The sequence below is a fragment of the Mchenga conophoros genome, linkage group LG5, assembly GCF_057382185.1.
Source record: "Mchenga conophoros isolate Kocher_MC1m ecotype Shallow Benthic linkage group LG5, M_conophoros_male_GT1.1, whole genome shotgun sequence".
Lineage (NCBI taxonomy): Eukaryota > Metazoa > Chordata > Actinopteri > Cichliformes > Cichlidae > Mchenga > Mchenga conophoros.
This window is the reverse complement of record NC_140530.1, coordinates 14,981,467-15,000,454: the sequence shown is the minus strand read 5'-3', so window position 1 is coordinate 15,000,454 and position 18,988 is coordinate 14,981,467. Positions and strand designations below refer to the sequence as shown.

Below are 18,988 nucleotides of genomic sequence, written 5' to 3'. Positions count from 1 at the left end.
TGGGTAGGTGACGGCGTCAGTGTTTGCTGAAGGCTACCAGGGTTACAGCGGACCTCTGCGCAGGGCGTTTTGTTGACGCACCTGACACGGAAGAAGCAACACAAAAAATTACGGTTCCTTCAGGTAAGTCTTTAAAGCTGGATGGTATGTTTTAAAATAATAATAATAATAATTAAATGTTTCTAAATAAGTGTTTACGCTTTACACGATGCCCCAGAAATTTGGGGCTTGAGAGGCTTTTGAAGAGCAATCGTGCAATGTGCGATTTAATAAGAAAACAAAGCCGAATTAAGTGAGCTCATCTTTTGTTCCCACCCTAGCAGGAAAACGTTCATCGTACATGTGAAGGAAAGTGACCTTTGGATTCCGCTTGTGTGCGTCCTGTTCTCAGGAAAGCGAAACTTAACCAACAGGTTAACAGTCTTCTTACCAGTTACTCGTAGATCTTTCCGTTTCCCCTTTTATGGCCATGACTGCAAGTTTTCATTTACAGCAGGTATCATGTGAAAGGCATCCTGTGACGATGCTGACATATGGTCTTATTTTGTTTTCAATGCACTACAACTCTTCAGTTGTTGTGCTTAGTCACTGGTGTAACTTCCGGATTTTACTACTGCAAGAAAATATGTGAGACACGGGGAACAATGTAGACGTTACCAGTTATGGGAAAATATCTAATTATCATTTTTATTGTATTTATTGCATTTCAGAAAACTAAAAAAAACAAACAAAAAACCGTGGTTTGTCCGTCTGTTTCCATAATGTGTTTGCTGTTTTCAGCTTATCAACCCTATCTAGAAAAGAAGTCGATATCGCTCAAATACATTATGCATCCAACCCCCAGACCATGAAAATTAAACCAGATTAAACCTTTTGGAAGCCGAGAAAATAAATATTTGTTATTAGATAATGACAAAAACGTAGCCGGGATAGAAGTAACAGAGCTGCAAATCAATGTTACGGTTGCACATATATTTTACTGATAGTGATTCTAACTGTAAATCTATCAATACTGTCGAGGTCATGGCCAAATTACGTCTACCCACATCAGCAAGTCCTCACTGGTGTCCTTTCCCCTGTGTTTTGTTGTAATAGTTGTTTTTCTCCTCTGCCAGGTGAAATACACTTCATTTCAATGCTCAAACAAAACAAACAAATGTAAAACTTGGTTGGTTTGCAGTTTGGTCATTAAGAAGACAGAAGCTAAAGAGCTTGGTATTTAATCGCTGTCAGCATTTTTTTCTTTCTTTCTACTGTGTTTGCATTAGGTCTGGACCGCTGCCAAACCAGTTTAGTAACATACTGCTGTAATACACGCACAAAGTGTCATGGCAATGCCTTGCTGACATCAGCACGCCTTCTTTCTGGCAGCATATATTGTTCCGAATCATCTGTAATGCCAATCATCATTAATGGTGCCTTCAGAGATATGCAGTGCTACTCCAGAATCTCTTATAATAATGTATTTTTCTTTCCCATTGTTGTTTTAACTTGCATATGTAAAATCAATACTTTTACATAGTAAAAAGTATTGAAAATTGATCTGTGATTCATACATGTAGTCATATATGCATTCATTCATAATAATTAGTGTAGAATGGAAGCCCTTTTTAATTACATTAATTGTGTATTGTGAATTACTTACCATTGCAAATGTTTACCCCAGGTTGTCTTTTTTTTCAGCACCTGTCATCATGTCTGAGAGTGAGAATGAAGAGGCTTTGGCTTTGGAGCTTACATGTCCCATTTGCCTGCAACTATTCTCTGACCCAGTTTCTCTTCCTTGCGGTCATTTCTACTGCTTTGCCTGTCTTGAGACCATGGCAGAAGGCCTTGACCATCACAACTGCCCCGAGTGTCATTCTGAGTACCAGGGATCCGATGCCCTCGTGAAGAACTTCAAAATGCGTAGTATTGTAGAAACCTACAAAGCCACTGCTGGGAAAGTCCTCCCCCCTGGAAACCCTGCTGATGGCAGCTATGTAACAGTCGAGAGCGATCATAGCTCTATGACAGAGGAATCTGAAGCCAAATATCACCAAGTGCAAGAAAAAGCTGGAGAGCTCCAAGAGGAGAGCGAAGAATGCAAAGCAAAGGATGGGTTTCGAATTGGGTCTGGATCCACAGAGCATCCCTTTTCAATGGATCAGGAAAAAGGTGGTGGCAGAGGCAAAATGGAACTGGATGAACCAAAGTTTAAACTGGCGTCGCAAGTGACTGAGCTGAACGTCAAGTTAGAGATGGCAGAGGGTATCCTTAAGAAAGAAAAGGAGTTGGAGTTAGAGGTGACCACTGCTAGTGGTCGGCTGAGAGAGAAAGCATCCGGCCTGTTAGAGAAGATAAAGGAGCTGTCGCAGAACTACATCGAGGGAGTGACACAGATGATTGAAGAACAGTTAGGTCTACCTGAGGCCATCATATGCTCTCGGGTCAGTCAGGCCTCTGAGCTGACCGAGCAGCTGAGGCAGGCTTTGCAAACAGCTGAATCCCTTTTGAAAGAAGACGATGGGGCAACATTTAGTGAAGAGCTCCAACGTTTGCAACCACAAATTGCAGATTTGATTTCAAAACAAGTGGGAGAAGAGGAAGAGCTTGTTAAGGTAAAAGTCAACCTTGCACAGGCTTGTCCCAAGGTGGAAGACATGAATGCTGAGCTGAGGGAAAGACTCGGAGAGATTCAGCGCTCTCTTCGAAACACCCTCAACCCTTCTGAGATCACCTTTGATCCAGAAACAGTCCACCCTAACCTTGTTCTCTCAGAGGACTTGAAAACGGCCACATTTAGTGCTGCCAAACAAAACTACCCGTCCTCTCCTAAGAGGTTCGCCAGCTTCTTCCAGGTCCTCAGCAACCAAAGCTTCTCTGAAGGTGATCATTGCTGGGAGGTGGAGCTGGAGGGGTCACCTTGGATCATTGGCGTGTGCTACAGTGGGAAACTAGAACGCAGCGGGGTGCCATCTGCTCTGGAAAGCAGTCGAAGCTCTTGGTGTCTGATGTGGTTCAACAACCTTCTGACTGCCTTCGAGCAAAGTCACAGTGTGCCTTTGAAGAGGACCACAGTGTCACGCAGACTTGAGATCAAGCTGAGCTTCAAGACCCACAGGCTGAGCTTCTACAATGTTAGCCCTACCAGTGGAAAGACTCACATTTATACATTTAAAGCTAACTTAACTGAACCAGTGCACCTGGCCTACAGGATGATGTCAGGTCACCCAAAAGGCCGTGTCACAATTTATTCATAATTGTAACCACAATTTAACAAACTGTGCATAGAAAAAAATAGTAAATAATTTAAGTTAAGACTTGTACAATAAAACAGTTTTGCCTTGTACTAGAGGCTTTACATAATGACGGAGGGATGCTTCTCAATTTGGCATCAACATAAAGTTGTTAATATGAGTGAAATACTTGCTGAATGACTGAAAGACTAGCGCAGACATGCAGAGTTCAGAGGGGAATGTGGATAAATATTTTTTTTATTACTCCAGCATAATGCACTCCTAATATAATGTAAACAAGGAAGAACACTTTAAAATAAAGATGTAATTTTAAAGATGTTTTTCTACTTTAACTGATAAATAAACTCCTTACAAAATCCCCAGGGCCTCTGTTTCATAATATATTATCATTATACAATTAGTCTTCACAACCATACACGCTATTTTACATATTTGTGAGAGATCAGTCTTTTGTGCTTTGTGTTTTACTTGCTTAAGTATTAAGTAAACAAAACCTCCCTACTACCACATCCATTTCATTAATAAGTATGACATCTCGCGAGACTTGCTCATTCTGTTTGGTGGGTGAGAGTGTCAGCTGACCCGACGGGAAATTTGTTAACGAAAGTATCTGGCATAGCTATGTCCCCTGTTGGAGACCAGTGTGTCGGTCGATTACTATGTGTATGACAACACATGTGCTTGAATTACATTATTGAATAATATATTTTACAGCAGTTATATCCTTAATTCCGAGTCTTCTGAAAAGGTAAGATGCTAATATTTACTATTTCATGCTCCACGCTGTGTCGGCGTCAGTACACTGCCACCAGTTTGTTTTGTTGCTAACGCTAGTCCATCGGCTTTTAATCTCTGGTACTTTATGTTACATAAACAAGCCGCATGTACCATGAGTACTATCGTCATTGACGAATTTGTTTCTGAGGAATGAGCGAGTAGTTTCGTTTAATAAACAACACAAATTCCGACGGGAGCTAACGAGCTTAGCGGCTTAGCTAACGTCTGAAATTCCCCTTCCCTAACTGAAAGTATTCCGATAAATAATACGCAGAAGTCCTGCTGCGACATGATTCCTGCCCATTTTCAACTTTAGCTGACTCTAGCAAAAATGTACGTATGTTAGTCTTAGCCCCTGGTATTTTTGTAAGCTGTGGACAAGTTTGGAAGGCTACTGTAACTTGTCTCTTGTCCAGTTGTTGAGTAGGCGTCAAGTAAATGTTAACGAGATTAGTGTTACTGCTTGGCACTGAACACTGCATGTCGAGTTTCTCATCATGTAACGTTCAAGTACATGAGCTGTGATTTCTTGATGCATCGACTGCACTACTTTTTAAATAAGTGTTCCCGTGTATATAGCTTTATCTAGAAGACCAACTATAAATTCTTTAAAGGAGGATACAGCAATCTTGTATGTAGCTAAAGCAGACCCCTTCAGTACCTGCAGCACCCCTACAGTAAAGTTCTTACATATTTCAAAATGACTAACCGTGTTTAAAATATTATTTGACTTAATCAGATATGTCTTCCCTCAGGCTCTGACACCATGCTAGCCACAGTGACTACTGTGGTTAGTTTTTCTCAGGACAATGGCAGTGTTTCACCTACGCCACTGGGAAACACAACAGCATTCTCGACCTGGCAACCTGATACCCAAAACAACATCACCAAGCCTCACAAATGCCTACAAGTTCTGTATGAGGACATTGGAGAATCCAGGTAATCAGTTGATTGTGCAAAATTACTGTTGAAACTACTGTTACTATAAGTGCAAAACAGAGACTGTTCAAAGTAGAAATTTACCAGATTATCAAAAATGTTTATAGATACGCACTCTTTGCTGAAGGACTTAATCCCTTCATTTACCCTTCACATTCACCTGTCTGCTTCAGGGTGCGGTTCTGGGACATTTTATTGCTCGTGCCTAATGTGGCCTTCTTTGTATTCCTGATGTGGAAGCTGCCCTCAGCCAGGGCAAAGATCCGCCTCACCTCTAGCCCCATCTTCGTCACTTTTTACTTGCTGGTAGGACACAAACTGTACAATCAGTGGATGTGCTTTTTCCTCTTTGAACTGGTATACCAAAGCATTTAAGATGTAAAAGATTGATCTATTTGTCAAACCGTATATTAATACACCTTACCTCAGCCTGGCAAAGCAATAAAGGAACTGTTGTCAATAGTGTGGTTGAGTACAGGATTGTTATCAGCTGTACTTTGGCCTAATTTTCCACCAGTATATGATTTTTATTATGACCATGTTATGTTGACAGACTATATCATGTAGTCTAACGTGTTGTGTGCTGTGGTTCTTAGGTTTTTGTTGTTGCAGCAGTTGGAATTACCCGGGCTATAGTGTCCATGACTGTCAGTGCATCCAGTGCTGCCACCATTGTAGACAAAGTAAGCAAGTGCATGATCCACAAGTAAAACTTTACAGGTTTATGGCTACAAGTTGTAATTTAAAGTAAAATTATAATCTGTGATAGAAATGACACCCGTTTGGTCGTAGCCACGCCACGCCCAAAACGATCGAGTCTGTTACGGTGTCAGTTTGTTTTCAGAAAAAGGTGTAAAACAGAGCTGAATTTCAAGTTATTATCTACTGTTTCAATTTAATATGTGTCTTCCCATTCCTAATGGTACTGCAATGTACAAATGGGAGCATACCTGGAATTTGTTAAAACGTCTTTTAATTATAGGCTTATAAGAGACTGAAATGTATGCCTTTTCGAAGTCTCTTGTGTACAAAACAGTTTGGGTTTCTGTCAGTATAAATATTTGACTTGTACTAAAATGACAGGGACAATATCCTGCAAGAGATATCTTTTTATTAAGTGTCCAAAAAAGTTTTTGACCTTTCATGTTTAAAAGAAAAGGCGTAGCTTCATTCCACACATACCAGGCAGATCACTATGGAGCTTAGAGAGATGGACCTGTTATTTCCATTGCACATTATCAGGGCTAAAGTATTAAATTTACCAAAAAAGAATGAATGAATATATAACATAATGGTGTGTCTGCTGACCTTTAAAGTTATGCACTTCGACTTAACACGTGTTAATACACAGCTGATCTCCTTAACAACAGGAATTCCTCCTAAAGATTTCTTTTCTCTTTAGGTGCTCTGGGAAATCACTCGTTTTTTCTTGCTGGCTATTGAGCTCAGCGTCATCATCTTGGGACTGGCTTTTGGTGAGTTTGTCATGTTGGTTTCAGTTCTCATTTACCATACATTTTATTTTTAGATGTGTAATGTTTCTAGCTTTTTACATGACAAATATGTTTAATATGTTTTTTTGTTTTTTTTTAAATTTTCTTTTCAGTGCTAAGTGCAATTAATTTAATGCAGCTGTTTTCCTGTTAAGCATGATTCTTCCTCTGTTCATTAGGCCACCTGGAGAGCAAATCCAGCATAAAGCGTGTGCTGGCTATTACTGCTGTGTTGGCTCTGGCGTACTCAGTCACACAGGTAATGGCAGATGGGAGGTTAAATATAGTTTCAAATGATTACCATCATGACATATTGTGGCAGGAAATTCTGCATGCAGATGAACTGAATAATACATTGTCTCAGGGCACGCTAGAGATACTGTATCCTGACAGTCATCTGTCAGCGGAGGACTTCAACATCTATGGTCACGGGGGCCGGCACTTCTGGCTGGCAAGCTCCTGCTTTTTCTTTCTGGTCAGTAACTCCATTATAATGGCAGCATGAGCAAAAAGATCCTTTACCATAAATGATCAGCCTGTTATCTCATATTTGTCTTTTTTTAAATAGGTGTACTCTTTGATTGTGATCTTACCAAAAACTCCAATAAGAGAAAGGATATCTCTGCCATGTGAGTTAAAAGTTAAATTGCATTAAACAACAAAGTTAAGATTGGAGAAGTAGAATTGCTCCTAACTTTTGATATGATAAAAAAAAAAATGTTAGTTTTTCAATAGCAGAAGTATTTTTGACCTAATTGGCCACATAAAGTCGTGTCTTGTCTTTTAGAGTTAACTTTTTAAAACCACATCTATACTTACCTCACGCAGTTGTATTTCCCCTGCTGCGTTTGTGTCATTGTCTTCATTTTCACATCCTCACACAGTTGATCAGAAGAGCCATTGTTGTTGACCTTTGCTATATAGTTAGAATAGTTGGGGGATTTATCAGCGAAGTTCCATAAAGGGTCTTATTTATAGTGAGTCATTATCCACAGTAGAGGCCAGTAGGGGGCGGCAACGAGAGAGCATAGATCATTTTGATGGCTCAAGTTTCCTGACATAAAGGGCAGTAAAAGTATCTTAATTATAGTCAAACTTTCGCATGTCCCACTGGTTTTGTTTTTTGTTTTTTCATCAAGTGAAAATTAACAGACTATAAAGACTGAAAGAGAGGGGTGGGGGGGACACTTTTCTTACTCAAATATCGTTAAAGCCAAACTTGGTATTTAACATATTAAATTTACCTGCAAAGCCCTGATTGATCTCTGTTTGGCTTCCTTTCTCCAGCTAAGAGGAGTTTCTACGTCTATGCTGCCATCCTGTCATTGCTGAACCTCGTTCAGGGCCTCGGCAGTGCTCTGTTGTGTGCTGAAGTCATAGAGGGACTATGGTCAGTATTCTGAAGCATATTTGCTTATATTACATCAAAAATACATTATATAGCTATAAAGCCAATTTAGATTTTTTTTGGTGATTAAAATAAGTAAAATAAGCCTCATATTTAATTTTATGCTTCTAAGAAGAAACAATAGCTGCATTCAGAGCAGCTGTGGCTCTAATGCTTTGTAAGCCTATTAGAAAATGCCCTTGATATGGAGCTGGCTGCCTGTTTTAAAACCTCTTAGTATTTTAATTTTGTTGGCTGAGTTGCACCCACTGGGATGACTCACTGTTTTGCTGGGTCCACCAAAGTTCAGTGGAGTTTATACGGGCGAATCTGAACATAATAGTCAGGCAGCAATCTGTTGGTTATGCTTTTTGTGAAGCTGAGAGCTGAATAAGCTTACTGAGATGGTTTGCTCTTTCTCTTGTGAACCAGCTGTGTGGATGTCACAACGTTCCTGTACTTCTCTGCCTTCGCTCCGCTCATTTATGTCACATTCCTCAAAGGCTTCTTTGGGTATGTAGTCACATGAGATGTAGAGAATAAGAGTGTAATCAGCACTTATTATACATTTGGGTTTTTTTTCTTATTAGTTTTGATTTTTTCTACTTCCTTGTTTTTTAAATTCAGCTTTGCTTTTGGTTTAGTTTCCAGGTGAATTTGCTAATTTCAGTTTAGCTTTTTTTGTTTGAAAATGTAATATTTTAGTTTGTTTTATTTATTTTGTTTGTTTCAGTGTTAGTTTTAGTCTTTGTAATTATGTTTGTATTGAGGACTTATGTCAGACAGGATTCAGGAAATGTAGCCTATAGATGTGACCACGAAGTGGTTTTCTCTTACATCAGTTTAGATGCTTGATTTATTTGATGAGCACTGCAGGAGTTGACAGTTTTCAGTCTGTACAAATAAAAGCTTACCTTTTCCCTCATCTCTGCAGTTCAGAGCCCAAGATCCTATTCTCCTACAAGTCGCAGGTAGATGAGCCAGATGAAAGTGATGTCCACCTTCCTCCAACCATCGCTGCAAACCTTGGTCGTAAGGAGATGAATGACCAGGGCCTGTACTATTCCTCCACCCAGATTGATGGCTCTGGTCCGAGCAGTACTCGCATGGTTGGAGCATACCTGGATGATGTTGCCTCCGGACCCTATGGGTCCAGCAGCGTTAACAGCATTGAAGCTGACCGCTGGAGACCTGTAATTGTGTGAAGGGGTCAAGAGTTGTACAGCTGGACTAAAATTGTTGTGCATGTGTAGTGTTGTCAGCAATATGGGGATCAGTGAAGTTGGTGCAGAACAAAACAGTTGGACACCAAGGAGGGTGATAGTGGTCTTTTTTTGGAGGCCTGAAAGAGTGGGCGCTTAAAACAAACAAACAAACAAAGAAAAAAAAACTTATTTCTGAAGGACTGTGAATTTAGCAACTGCTTTTGTAACATTGTCCAGAGTGCATTGCTGCTGCTGCTGCTGCTCCTGCTCCTGCTCCAGCTCCAAACTGGGAGCGCTGCCCCTCATTGTGGCCCCAACAGGCTTGATAATGATTCTGCTCTGCAAGCTCTTATTTCTGGGAGTTTATTGACTCGTCTCACCACATTTTCTGTCATTCCAGCACTAATGCAACAATGAATATCTCAGTTCTCACCGATGATGTTTTAAACCTATTTTAATTACAAAGGTTTATAAAACTGATCAAACATTCTTGTGATGGAAACCTTACATCTGTACATTCCCACTGAAGACTTTCAGTAACAGCATCTCATCTGACTTAAGATTTGTGACCAATCAGGCTAATCAGTTTGCACTGGTCACATTGCTTATTGGAAGCACTTCAAAGACTTGTGCTAATTCATTTGGTATGTGTTGACAAGTAAAACAGTGTTGTTGTGTTGTATGTCACTTCATTATAATAGGGAGCTGCTGAATACAGGCAACGCATTGGTGTTAAAGGGCAGAATGTCACAGACACAAAGGACAATTCCTAACAATTGAAGCCAGATCTTGTGGATGACATCTTTTCATTTTTGTTTGGTTTTTTTTGTGTGCTTTTTACTTTAATTCCAGATTAATCAATGCTGCCAGTGAAATGACATTTGTTGGCAAGTTATGTGTTTGAGATAAAAGACAAAATTTGCACAAACTTATTTGTGTATTCCACGTCAATCTTGTGATTGATACCAGTGGTTTTCCAGTTTTGCTTGCTGCCAAAGGTTGCTGTTGCAGATTTGATTTTTTTCCCCTATATTCAGAGTTACAAATGTTACCACAAGTGGTGAACGTACACCAAAAACAACTGTTTTCATAGTATCAAATGGGGGTATTGATACAGTTTCATTACATAGTTTAAACTTTTGTCTTTTGACAAACAAGGTCAGGCACTGGCATTGGATCATTGTAATACATTGACAAGGATAAGTATATTGCATACTGTTGCCAAGGAAAATACAATATTTGGTATGAGGTGATTGCTGTATTTAAGCTAGCAGTATTCATCAGCATAGTGTTGTAACCAATATGCAAAAAAAAAGAAAGAAAAATAGGGGGTTGCAATGATGTTTTTCATCATATGATTCATTTGCATTTTTCCTGATTTGAAATATTTTATCCTCAAATGTAAATTTGTTGTTTTATGTGGGGTAATGGATTAAAATATTCTTTTCCTTTTGTTGGACAAGAGTTCACAAGTTGCATCACAGCAAAATTCCACTCTTGAAAACATTTGATGGTGAAATCCTTTGGAAATGATGTTTAAAATTGCGTTTTTATTGAAGTGCATTTATTGTACAATATTCCAGCCATGTCAAATCAAGGTGTTAAGCATTCCATGAACTAAAGAATAAACAGTGAACTCTTTGTTTCAATTGTTTTTTTCTACTATCTATAGTGTGTGTGTGTGTGTGTGTGAGCAAATGCGCTCTGTATGATCTTAAATATACCGCACAGGTCGCATTTTAGATTCGTCAGTCTTGTGTTTAACTACAATTCCCATCAACCCTTCGTCCGTTTACGATAAGCTGCTGTTAGCCATTGGATCTGTAATGTAAAATCTAGCCAATGAGCTTTCAGGATACTGAAGCGTTAAAATGACCTTTATTGGAGTATTTTGACCAGCAGTCGCTGTGGCGGCGACTCGAGCTGCTCTCCAATTTATGTCTTCTTCACATAACAGTCGACTTGGCTTGTATTGCGTGATTTAATTGAGTGGGAACGGAAAACTGGTCAAAATGGGAGGAAACGGGAGCACGGCGAGGAAAGTGTCATTCGGACTGGACGAAGACGAGAAGGTCACAGTAATTGAAGGAGTGAAGGTATAGAGTACAACGTTGTTGTACCACAGTTTTAATTATTATTATTATTATTATTATTATTATTATTGTTACGGTATATCGGCTAATGGCAGAGGCAGTAGTGGGATTTTGTGGTGGTATCCGTCTGTCTGCTGCGAGCCTGACAGGTCCAGTGTCCTTAAATGAACCCGGGTCAGAACTTCTTTTTCCTGTCATGTCCAGCTACTGTTGCCCTTTTTCTTAGATTAGTAGGTTATTATTTTATTAGTATAATAATGACTGATAAAATGCTAGCACAGCGGACAATTTCACAGCACTAGGTCACATGAGATGCTGGTGTTATTTCCACAGCAAACCGCTGATAGCTAAGACGCTATGTCAACAACAGCAAACACGTTAAGTCCTTTGCTGTTATTGACTTCTGTAATCAGAAGTACATGTCATGAAACATGGGGATTGTCATCAACATATTTGCAGTTTTGCAGCATGAGAATATGTAATCTTTTCTATCCATGCAGGCAAATAGCTAGCTAGCATTTGTTTCAATACCTTGTCATTGGATTGGTGAGGTGTACAGAAGTATTTTCTGTGTTATAGGACACTTGAATAGGCTAGGCGATGGACTTTAAACCTCTTAAGATTTAATCTGGTATACATTTACACTGCATTGCATGTGTTTATTAATCCCATCCAGCTCTCAGAAGATGTGCTCCGCAGGATGAGGGAGTCTCAGGGGTCTGATAGCAACAAGCCACCAAAGTCCTTGCCGGACAGTCACAAACCACCACCATCAAGTATGTCGCTGGTCAAAGGCCTTTCCTGTCTCACAAACTTCCCATTGTAACCGCAGCAAATATGTTCCCATGCACTGATTCTTGAGCACAGCATCAAAATATAGTATAATTGCAGTAGATAGCTTTGCCATGATTCATGTCTGAAGGGATCTTATTATACACACCCCTAACCCTGCTGCAAATCCTGCAAACGGGTTCATACTGTCATTTTTATATGCATCAGTAATCCTTATCCAATTGTGTGTTAGGTGCAAAACCATCAGGACCATCTTCTAAAGAAATTCAAGAGGAAATGCGGAAAAAGTAGGTGCTCACAATGTCAAGGTCACTGTTCCCTTGTGTTCAGTCATGCTTGTTTACATGTTTAGAATTTGTCCTGTAAGTTGCTCTGTTTTGTACACACACTACCTGTTGTTTGTCACTCCTCTGGTGCTTTTTCTGAAGTTTCTTCTAGCAGTTACTGACGGGAGCTTTTTTTTTTTTTCCTTACCATGTTCACAAGGCTAAGGACTTGGATTTTACATGCCATAGACTGTAAACCTGTTTGAGACACATTCTTGATTTCAGATATCAAATTGTCACAAATTGAGTTGTATTTCTGTCATAGTTGGTTAAGGAACAGCTGCAGCTGAATACATGTTGAATACATGTAGTTGACAGATATTTGAAATGACGTGCACACAGTGTGCAATGTTTTGCAAACATACACATGCCGAGTGACCTATTGACACTGCCTGTGCTACATTACTCTGTATAACAGGCATGTTTCTGTGCTGTTGGAGTGCCTATATGCTGTGCTGAGCCTCTGAAGACTTGCATATTGAAGTCCAGCAGTTCTCACTCATGCTCATTGCAATGCAGTTAATTTACTCTATGTATATTTTACTTTTCTATCACATTACAGTGGAAAACCATGTGTAACATTCTGGAAGTGACTTCTGTAGGCGTTTTCCACATTTATTTGTAATGCTTTGCATAAAGCAATATCTGTAAAACCTCAGTGGCTAACCCGCTATGCGAACACAAACTTCAGAGGGCTTTCCATTGCAAAATAAAGTGTCAAAGGTTAATAGATCTCATGTTTCAATTACTTTAGCTTTGAACGTCAACAGGCCATGGTGAAGGAGGAGTTGGCCAAACTGGCCCAGAGGGAGAACGAGAATGCAGCAATCACTGGCCTGGATGAGCTGACCTCTGCCCTCATCATAGAGAAAGGAAAATCCCTCGAAGAGCACGAAAAGTCCAAGATACTGGTGAGTGATGTTTTCTGGATCTATGCCAGGAGCACATTTATTTAAATCTTCACGTCCTGCATAATTTCACTAGACACATCTTGATAAAAATATACTTAATTTGTTAAGGCTTAACCTTGGTAATGCTCTTATATGAATTTAAAGATGTAGGGAGACGTGTTTGTGATTGATTAAAGTTCCAGAAAGTTAAAAAGAGCAGTGTTAATTTGTTGAGATGCTTTGTAGATCTATTTATTTATATTTTTTAGGCTAAGTTAATTGTTCCAAGACTTTAAGATGAAATAATGGCTCAATTTATCATTAAAATCGTAAAATCTAGCAGTAGTATGGATGCAGAGTACTACGCTGATGTAGTGGTAAACAGCACCCTCTACTGCTTTGACTTCGAATACTGAAGCTTTAGTGAAGCAGGGGATATCTGTGTGTCCATGTTTTTGCTCTGCACTTCTGAATAACATGTTTGTAAAAGCAGATAAATCAGATATTTGGATATTCAAAATCTGATTGTCTTCTTGTTGTTCAGTTAGTAACATTTGTCTTATTGTCATAGTTTGTACATGAAAGCTTAGTTCAGTATATTGCAAAACTCAGTGGTCACAGGTGTTACTATGCTATTTGTGTTTGGCATTGGTTGGAGTTTCTGATGATGTGAGAGCAACATAAACGTCATGATGGAAATATACAGTTCTTGTAGTGCTTTGTGGCCAGCAATGACTTACTTCAGCAGGTCATGTCAGTAACAAGAATATATGATCACTAAGTGTCTCCTACTATGAATATTAACACTCCACATTAATGTCCTAGGTAGGGCTGCTCAATTAATCGAATTTAAATCACGATTACGATCTGGGCTTTCAACGATCATTAAAAATGACTGAGCCGATTATTAGCCCCTCCCTCATTTATCCGCGACACCTTAAAGGCCGGTCCGTGAAAATATTGTCGGGCATAAACCGGTCCGTGGCGCAAAAAAGGTTGGAGACCGCTGATTAAGAGGACCCGAGGGAAGCTCGGAAAGCTAAGCAGAAGTTATTTGGAGAGTGACTGCCGTTGGTTGAAAAGAGAGTTTAAAAAAAAAAACTTCAGTGGTGTTGCACACCATTTTATATTATTTTTTTAAAGTCATTGTTAACCCTTTAAAGCCGGTCAGAGCAGCACGCTCCGTTTTGCGTAACTATTGTTAAATCCCTGTAGAACCTGAACCGTGTAAGCTAGCGCAATAATTTGTTTTGCATATGAAACCGGAGGAGTTGTACTTACATCTGATGCCATCAGCTTGTCCTCGGTCACGGTTTCGTTCCACATATAGCTTTGCAAAAATTGCATAAAAAGCTCTTGCAGGAACAAAAACATAATATTCCAGAAACACGCTTTGCCGTTCCTATCAGCTGTTCGTAACACTTCCCACAGTGAAATGATGCACCTGCTGTTTTCTTTGCAAATTTGCATCATAGGATTGTTTTTGTTTTTCCTGCAGTATATAAAAATTGCTGTATCTCCAAAATAAAACTATGAAGACACTCAAAATAAATTTCCTGTGGTGGGAAACTATTTTTTGCAACTTTATTGTATTTAAAGTTTTGAGGGATAAACCTCTTAAATTTCTCCAAGTAGAAATATATGTAAACAAAACAAAAGCGATTTTCAAATTTTTTTGTAGTTTATTGCACTTTTTTGCAATTTATGTAATTACTATGGACTTAATGCATACATATTATTAAAATATGGGCTATAACAGTTGTATTGATGTATAGCAACTTGAAATGCTCCCACAAATGGCACTACAGCATGTAAAAAAATAATATAAGCTCTGGTGGACTTGGTTCTATAGTAGGTCTTAAAGGGTTAAATAAATATCGTCAAATAATCGTGATCTCAATTTCAGTGAAAATAATCGTGATTATCATTTTTGCCATAATCGAGCAGCCCTAGTCCTAGGGTTTAATTAAATGTAGGTAATCACGTCTCCCTCGCCTTTTAGAAGCGGCCTGGTATTAACAGCGTGGCAACAATAAACTTGACAATTGGATACAGAACCTGTGATGTTTCAGCATTTTACTGTCTCAAAGCAGGCTTGTTGAAACAAAATGTTGTCTATATTCATAATTTAGACTGGTAATGAGTCAAACTAGCAGTGTGGTGTGTGTAGGATTTCAAACGGAGACGTTAGTGAGTCAGATGTGTGAGGAGTTTGATGTGAGATGGAAAATAATGTCTAAAGGCAGTAAGCTTGACTCAAAGGCTGGAAACCCTCGTGTGTGTGTGTGTGTGTGTGTGTGTGTGTGTGTGTGTGTGTGTGTGTGTGTGTTAAACAAGTGTGTTAAACTTGGATAGTGTTTCTCTTGTTAGTGACATCTATGTATAATTATGAGCAATGAACTATTGCTGATGATTAATTAGCAGTTCTCTCCCTGGTGGCTTCACTTGGCTCTGCTAAAGTTAAACATTGTGGATTTCCTACAACCCCGTCTCCCTCACTCTCTTTCTCCCCTCCAATTGATTTGTTCTGCAGTGTCTTTTCAGCGTGCCAGCCCGCTGTAATGAATACTGAATGAAGCCGCCCGTATTCATTACAGCGGGCACCAAACATTTAATAATGTTGCATTGCAATGAGAAACTGAGCACTTCCCCTCAAAGCCTTGTTTTCTACTTTTTCTGTCAGGACAAGTCAATACAAGGCGTCAGTGTGTGTGAAGCTGTGTGTTTGTGTTCAAGGAGGGATGGACTAAAAGTGTTGCCTGTCTGTGGTTGTAAAGAGCAGAAAAGAAGTGTTGAGGAGACTCTGTCATTGCTTCTAGCGTGTTTGAGAAGGTTGAGCCTCACAGGTACAGGTGCAAACTATTTAAGTAAAAGGAAAGGGATTTTATTTATTTATTTATTTTTAGCCTTTAGGTGATGATAGAGTTGCTGTAGATAACCTGCACCTAGAGGTTCCCACCTTTTCCTCTTTCTCACTTGTCTTTCTTTTTCAGTCTCACCTCTAACTCGCCCTTATTTCTGCTCAGCTAACACATTTATTATTCCTCAGCTTGATTTCTATCCTGCTTAAACAATAACCCATCCTTAATTGACCAAAAACGATAAGACAAAACCTAGAAGACCTTAGTTCTGAGATAATAATAAGATGATAAACATTTTCCTGCTTGTGCTGTATTGCTTCAACTTTTTAGTGCATTCAAAGAACTGATTTAAAAGCTCCTCCATTCTTAGCGGGTGGGCTTCCCTCTCTTCTTTGTATTTTCCATTGACCTTACATTGGAAACGACCTTGCAAAAACGCAGCTGGAGGCTCAAAGAACAGCTTTCCCAAGCCCCCTGTCTTTCCCCATTACACTTTCAAATGCACTTTGTGTAGTTTCTGCGCTTGCCATGTTCCTTAAAGGCAGATGCATTCTCACACACACTTCTGTGACACTCGCCACAGTATATTGGCACATATAGTGCACGCTTCTGGCCTGTTTTCCCCCCTGTGCATTTTTAACTCTCCAGCATCAAAACTGTGTGTTATGGGGAAATTCTGGTTCAGCTGTGGTGGTGTCCGTGGGCCCATCTAACTGCAGAGACCACATGTGTCTGCGTCTGTTATCAGATGGGGGCAGTATTTTTAAAAAAAAAAAGAAAAAAAAAAGGGGGGTCTGACCAGCGTACTTGTCAGTCAACTGAAAGGGTCATCCATGTTGAACAACATGCAGTTGAGATTTTGGAGGCCTGCACAGGAGCATGTTTGTGTTGGTTGAAAACCCCTCTCCGGAGGCATATGCCTCTGCACACAACCTCAGTAGCATTAAGCATTACTGGTGGGTTGATTAGGGGGGTGTGAAGGCATGTACCCGCTGAAGAGCTGCTCCTCACACTGCCTCAGGCTGCCTGTCACAAACATTCACATTAGCCATTTACCCCACACTCATTACCGACCAACACCACCACCGCCATGAGTATTTGTGTCTGTCTGTGTCATTGCATATGTATACCTGTGCATTAAGCTGGCTCCATCTGCCAATCCACTCATAATGTTGACTCTTTCCATCTACGGCCCATTAATTCTTTCACATTAACTATAATACTATAAGAGTCTAGCTATCTTTTCTTTTACAGACTTGTTAGTGATTTTGGTCAGACTTTTTCACACTTATTCTCCAAATGTGTAACACTTTCTCAAATTGTAGCTGTGTTCTTGCTGTACTCCCCAGTTAACACTGTCTGTTTTAACTAATGATATCATTGTGGAAGAAGTGTGTTTTCAGAAAAGTGCCACTGAAATTTAGGGTAAAGATTAGGACTAATAATAGCTAACAATCCCTATTATTAGAGGAGCTTCTTCTCCTTTTTGCTCGTCGGGATCACCCGAGTGGATCAACTCTCTCCATCTCATCCTCTCGCCCTCCTGTCACGCCAAGTTCCTACACATCCTCCTTCACTACATCTATGAATCTTCTCTATGGCAAAAATATTACACCGGATGCCATTCCTGATGCAGATCCCCATTTATCAAGATTGGGAATGGCACTAGAAGTGTACTGGCTTGCCACCCTAATCGTACCCCACCACACAGTTGTGGCTATTATTAATATCTGAAGATATTACCCTTAAAATACATTTGTAATGGTTTTTTGGGGGCAGATGATGCTTTCAAATTGGGTTTATTTATTTTTAATGTGTATCAGGTGATGTGGGGAATCTGTGTACTCCTCCAAAGTTTATTTTCTGTAGAGTGCTGGATTCTTTTCTACTCCTACTTCTGACTCATATTTCACCATGTCCAAGTTCTCACCCCACCTACAAAGGTGCTCTTAAGAAGTGCATTCAACTTGGCTCTTGCAGTGTGTCATCCTGTCTCATTCTGAGACTATATTTAACTGTTACACCACGAGTGAAGACACAGAAGAGATGACGCGTTACATTAACACCTAGTCCCTTCTCCTCTCCTTTCTTTCATTAGCACCTCCTGTGTTTGTTTTTTCCCCTGCCTGTTCTCTCCACCTCAGAGGTGTCATTTCTGCTGCAAGTAAAATGCAATTAGTATGCACAGGTATTCAGTGCTGAGCATCTAACACCCGGAGACATGCAGACAACAACAAGCATCTGCTTGAAGCTATTGAATTTCAGAAGCCGGAAGGGTGTGAAGAATAGACTTTAATACCTGTGTGTGGACCACGGGTGAATGTTTGTATTCCTGTATATTAAAAGCATTCTTTTATCTGCTGTCTCCAGTGAAGAAATCGTGATAAACAGCAACATGAGTGCTCATACTATTCTAATTCAGATCTGCTTAGCAGAGTTCCAGATGGATCCATTTCAGTGACAATATTATGAAGGAACTAATAAAAACTAAAGGCACTGATATATATGAAGATAATCTTAGGAGAGAAGAACAAATAGACTGAGTGCCAGCTATGAATCTTTTTATAAGAATTTACTGTTGATCAGTCTTTTGAGCTTTTTCTGTCGTTCTTGAAAGTGTTTGTATTATTATAATTCTGCATGTTATAGTGTAGAATTTATATTTGCACTAAAGATGACGACTCGTTTGTGTTCTACAAAACAAGAAGAAACCCTGCCCCCCCACAAAATTCAAGGGTCAAATATTTATTTATTTTTTTTGTCAATTTGCTTCTTGTACAGGACATTCGAGAGAATCAAAATTCTGTTTCTCTTTCACCTTCATATAAAGAAAAAATGAGAAAAGATGAAGCACTCGCCAGGGAATACATAAAAACGAAACCTAAAAAGAATAGTGGTAGTAGTGGAAAATATAAATAAAGGAATAGAATAGCTTGAGAGATGTACAATAATGGTAGTGCAAATGGCCAACAGGAAAGCTGCTTTT

General features: G+C 39.5%; 3 protein-coding genes across 5 annotated transcripts in view; all 3 read left to right on the top strand.

Moving 5' to 3' along the window:
* The first annotated feature begins 12 nt into the window (after nt 1-12).
* trim107 (tripartite motif containing 107) lies at nt 13-3,597 on the top strand. The gene is made up of 2 exons (XM_085275529.1): nt 13-123; nt 1,684-3,597. Exon 2 carries the CDS (start codon nt 1,695-1,697, stop codon nt 3,240-3,242), a length of 1,548 nt encoding a protein of 515 aa, XP_085131655.1. The 5' UTR covers nt 13-123; nt 1,684-1,694; the 3' UTR covers nt 3,243-3,597.
* Nucleotides 3,598-3,810: 213 nt separating this feature from the next.
* On the top strand, nt 3,811-10,681 carry tpra1 (transmembrane protein, adipocyte asscociated 1). The gene is made up of 11 exons (XM_085273516.1): nt 3,811-3,987; nt 4,772-4,955; nt 5,129-5,261; nt 5,552-5,638; nt 6,358-6,430; nt 6,628-6,707; nt 6,813-6,923; nt 7,017-7,077; nt 7,736-7,838; nt 8,268-8,348; nt 8,770-10,681. The coding sequence occupies exons 2-11, from the start codon at nt 4,783-4,785 to the stop codon at nt 9,038-9,040; spliced, it is 1,173 nt and encodes a 390-aa protein (XP_085129642.1). The 5' UTR covers nt 3,811-3,987; nt 4,772-4,782; the 3' UTR covers nt 9,041-10,681.
* Nucleotides 10,682-10,891: 210 nt separating this feature from the next.
* chchd6b (coiled-coil-helix-coiled-coil-helix domain containing 6b) overlaps nt 10,892-18,988 on the top strand; it is a 54,830-nt gene continuing 46,733 nt past the window's right edge. For 2 of the 3 annotated variants that reach the window (XM_085273514.1, XM_085273515.1), the window contains exons 1-4: nt 10,894-11,136; nt 11,810-11,909; nt 12,158-12,212; nt 13,006-13,162. In XM_085273514.1, coding sequence (XP_085129640.1) covers nt 11,053-11,136; nt 11,810-11,909; nt 12,158-12,212; nt 13,006-13,162 — 396 coding nt within the window. In that variant the 5' untranslated portion in view covers nt 10,894-11,052. Of the gene's footprint in view, nt 11,137-11,809; nt 11,910-12,157; nt 12,213-13,005; nt 13,163-18,988 lie in introns of all 3 variants that reach the window. The other variant, XM_085273513.1, reaches the window with a different exon arrangement.